Source organism: Charadrius vociferus, unplaced genomic scaffold (assembly GCF_000708025.1).
Source record: "Charadrius vociferus isolate BGI_N301 unplaced genomic scaffold, ASM70802v2 scaffold535, whole genome shotgun sequence".
Taxonomy (NCBI): domain Eukaryota; kingdom Metazoa; phylum Chordata; class Aves; order Charadriiformes; family Charadriidae; genus Charadrius; species Charadrius vociferus.
In genome coordinates, this window is record NW_009648542.1 from 76,590 (window position 1) to 80,814 (window position 4,225).

Genomic DNA, 4,225 nt, shown 5'->3' on the forward strand with positions numbered 1-4,225 from the left:
AAGCTAAATAGGCACATCTCAAAAATTGCAACATATAGTTGACTCTGCAGTAGAAAACAACTAAAAATACAGCTTTTGCATTTAGGGATCCTTGTATCTGGTTGCATCTAATGTTGCAGTTACTAGCATACATTTACAGTCTTTTGAAGACCTTTTGTCCCCTTCCCAGGGTCCTGTAAAGCTTCAGATCCTCAGAATCTTTCACCTAAGACATCGTGCTGGCGTATGAAAAGCCGTGAGCAATATTTCTGGCCAAAAGCTAGGAAACTAGAAGTGTACCTCTCATTTCTTGATATTTATCTCTATTGCAAACACATGTAAACCAGATTTTGAACATAAATAAGAATTTCTTCAGCCATTTTACTAGTCCTCGCTCAATAGGGAATTTTCTAGTCTGCCAGCTAAATGACCATAAGAGCACTCACATGTGAATAAAACCCACATAATATAGAAAATGACACATTCCTAACACCCTAAAGTAATGTTATTTGAAACGATCGTTGCACATGAAAATGCATCTTCTACCCACTACAGAAACAAAGGTCAAAGAAATCAGTTCTATTTTAATTGTTAATTGGTCTGCAATTATCTGAAGATTTTTTTTTTTTCCACTCAGGAAAACAAAAGGCAAGGAAGGTATCTTCTTGAAGAGTTTACAGCTGTTATACACGACATATCTACAAGTAGATGAATAACAGCAAGCATTGTTAAAAATTACTTTTAAAATATTCCTAACTTTGTGTCCACTATAAATTGCAGCAGGTGTGATATAACAAAGGAGATCTCAAGTGTGGAGTTTGCCACTTAACCACCTTATTTTGTCCAAAAAACTCCAAAGGATTATTGAGAGTATTTAAACAAAGAGTCTAATTTTCTCTATTGAGGGAGGTTAGGATTTTTACTTTCTAGTTAGTACCTTGTACTAGACTTTGTGAACAATTGTCTATTACTCACACTAGGTTGGTAAAACTCAGTTAACTGGAAACAATCTTCAAGAAGATTGGACGAATGATCATGAAATCTCACCTGTATTTTGTGCAGGTAGAGTTTTGATGTGAAGGATCTGGTGGATTAAGTGTGATTCTTGGCGAGACCTGAGCTGATAGCAAAAATCCCGAAGCTAGGATAATGAGTGCTACAGCAGTACCTAAAAATACAGATAAAGAACAATGTGATACTTTTCTCCAGAGCACATGAAATAATTCTCTATTGAACTGAACTATGCTTGGGAAAGCAAGGCGCACAGCATTCGCTAAGGAGTTGTGATGAGAACGTAAGAAAAACACCCTTTGCTACATCCACATCTTGAATTAGGTTAGATGTTAAACTCAAGTGCATCAGGTGTAATGTCCAGATACTAAATTGATAGGTTGAGACTTTTTTTAAAATATGTGGAATTGAAGACTGCATGAATGAATGGGTATATTCTTCTTCGTGCTGAAAATAATGCTATAAAGGTAATATTTAACAGTGACTTTGAAATCACCATACTTTTTCCCACTCCTACACCCAGACTTGAAGGCTTTCCTGTAAAATAGAAAATAGAATCAGCTTTTTCATTGGCTCTGCTTCCCTTTGTGAAATGAGACAAATTTGACTTTTCATAAAAACACCACCAAAAAGCCCAACTGCAATTTCTCATCTTGTTTCAAAGAGCACACATAACGTGCTAGGAAACCTCCCCCTTCCACCTATTTGGTCCTGTCCCCCCCAACAAATTCCTTGTGCACGAGCTGGGCAAAATGACAGAGCGAAGATGGCAAAAAAGGTTCCTACTTCATGCAACAGGCCACTACCATAACCCATAGTTTTCCTTCCTTATTTGTCACACACACACACACACAATATGCTGTAGCAACTTAATGAAAACTGATACACTTCACCACTCATGATACTATTCCAACTATCCCAAACTCAGATGTATAAAACCTTTGCATCTTGCTACTCAACCAGGCATCGAGTTCTGTGTTCTATAAAATGCCCTGCATACCTATCTGTATACTCACTATTTACGTGGCATGTTTTATTTGAGAGGTCACATGTAACATATATAGCCTGATCTAAAAATATAGTATTATTTGTTAGGACAGGAGCATCTCTCCTATGAGGACAGGCTGAGAGCATTGGGGTTTTTCAACCTGGAGCAGAGAAGGCGCCAGGGAGACCCTATAGCAGCCTTTCAGTGTCTGAAGGGGGCCTACAGGGAAGATGGGGAGGGACTCTTTATCAGGGAGTGTCGTGATAGGACATGTAAGGTTTTCACACTGGAAGAGGGTAGATTTAGATCAGATATTAGGAAGAAATTCTATACTGTGAGGGTGGTGAGGCCCTGGAACCTGTTGCCCAGAGAAGTTGTGGATGCCCCATCCCTGGAGGGGTTCAAGGCCAGGCTGGATGGGGATTTCAGCAACCTGGTCTAGTGGGAGGTGTCCCTGCCCATGGCAGGGGGGGTGGAACTAGATGATCTTTAAGGTCCCTTCCAACATGAACCATTCTATGGTTCTATGATTGTGATTTAGTTACTAATGATCTAATAACATTATCCTTACCATACAAAAACAGACTCACAAGCCACTGAAGCACATCCCAGCTGGAAGGCAACATTCATTTAGAAGTGTGCGGTGACACATCCTACAGGTTGAGGACAAATGAAGGATACTGTATTCAATTCCAAATACTCCTCATCATCCCCTTTGCTCTGTATGTTAGAAGCATGTAAGTAATTTTCTCAGAAATGCACCCGGCAAGCCTGTAGACAAGCCACTACATTAAAAACCTTAACATGTTCTCTGGTAATCTTCAAGAAATTACACATTGTCTGGTTTTTATTTGGGGGTTTGGGTTTTTTTGGTGGGCAGAGGAGATGTTTTGGCAGTTTCAAGGGTGGGTTTGATGGCGTTTTTGAAGAGAAAAGCAAGAGTTGTGCCTGCTAGAAAAGCAGGCAAACCCACTGAGTATATGAAAAACTTTTTCTGAGATATAAATAATATCTTAAGTACCAAGAGCCATGTAATAAAATTATTCATGAATGTGTCTGTGCAGTAGCCATGACTAATAGGCATGAATATGCATGAACTGGAGATGATTGGACCACACATTTACCTGAACTGAGGCAACCAAGATCTTAAACTCAATCATAAACTGTATGCAGAGAAAGCACCTACCCACCATAAAATGTGATTCCAGTTTATTCTATACTTGGCTTTGTACTGTTATGGCTAGTAGGTACCGCTAATAATCCCTGTTTTCTGGGCAGGCTGGATATTGCACTAGATTTACTGTACTTTCAAAATGCCATAAACCAGACAGCAAATATCTTTAGACAGGGCCTATAATCTTATTTATATTCATTCTAAATATGCTTTGTCTGTCTTTTAAGCTAACCAAATACACTACCACTCACTTCCAGTACCTCTGCAAATGTCTTATTTCTTTGGAAAAGTACTGAATATGTAAACTTGACAAATGAAGTTTATTATATATTTTCATTCTGTGGGAAGTTTGTCAGTGATGAACAAAACCATACAACGACAGCACATCATTACCTAAGGAAAAAAAAAAAAAAAGAATAGGAAATATCCTGAAGATATTTTAGATTCTCTCTGTTACAAAAAGATATACAAATCGTCTAACGCCCAAGTATCACCATGCTTTCAAACTGACAATTTCTGAAGGGGAAAAAGGAAAACACAAATAAAATGGATACTGCACTTGTCAAAATTCCTGCATGTTTCCCAATTAACAGCTTTGAAAAAAGACATTATGGGAAGAAAAAGAGCAAAAGAAAGATAAAAAAATGATGTCAAGATATAAAATGAATGGGAAACTAAGAGGAATCAGTAACTGTGGTAATGAGAACTAAGAAGGTGTGATTTCTTTTTCAGAAGCAGATTACTATAATTTTCCTAATGCTTCTGGATCTATCTGAAAGGCTCGATTTTTCAAAAGTTGCTAATATTTTGAAAATTATAAAGATAAATTAAATTCAACGCAAAGAAGCTCTTTCCCAAATGTTTTCAGAAAGCAGGAAGAGCTACACAAGTTTACAAAAACAAATTACAGTAGGTTGGCTTTTAATGAAAATACTAATGTTACTATCTCTCTACTGATTATTTTTGTAGATTATCATCTAACAAACATCAACTCAATTAACCGTTACGAAAAAACCCCGCACCCTTGCAGCGGCAGGCAAAGGTAGTAGTTTTGTCTTCTTTTTATGTAATTG

The 4,225-nt window shown here is 37.6% G+C and overlaps 1 protein-coding gene across 1 annotated transcript in view; it reads right to left on the reverse strand.

The window, feature by feature from the left end:
* SLC2A13 (solute carrier family 2 (facilitated glucose transporter), member 13) overlaps positions 1-4,225 on the reverse strand; it is a 130,953-nt gene that overhangs the window by 39,545 nt on the left and 87,183 nt on the right. The window contains exon 6 of the mRNA XM_009885945.1: positions 1,027-1,147. Coding sequence (XP_009884247.1) covers positions 1,027-1,147 — 121 coding nt within the window. The remainder of the gene's footprint in view (positions 1-1,026; positions 1,148-4,225) is intronic.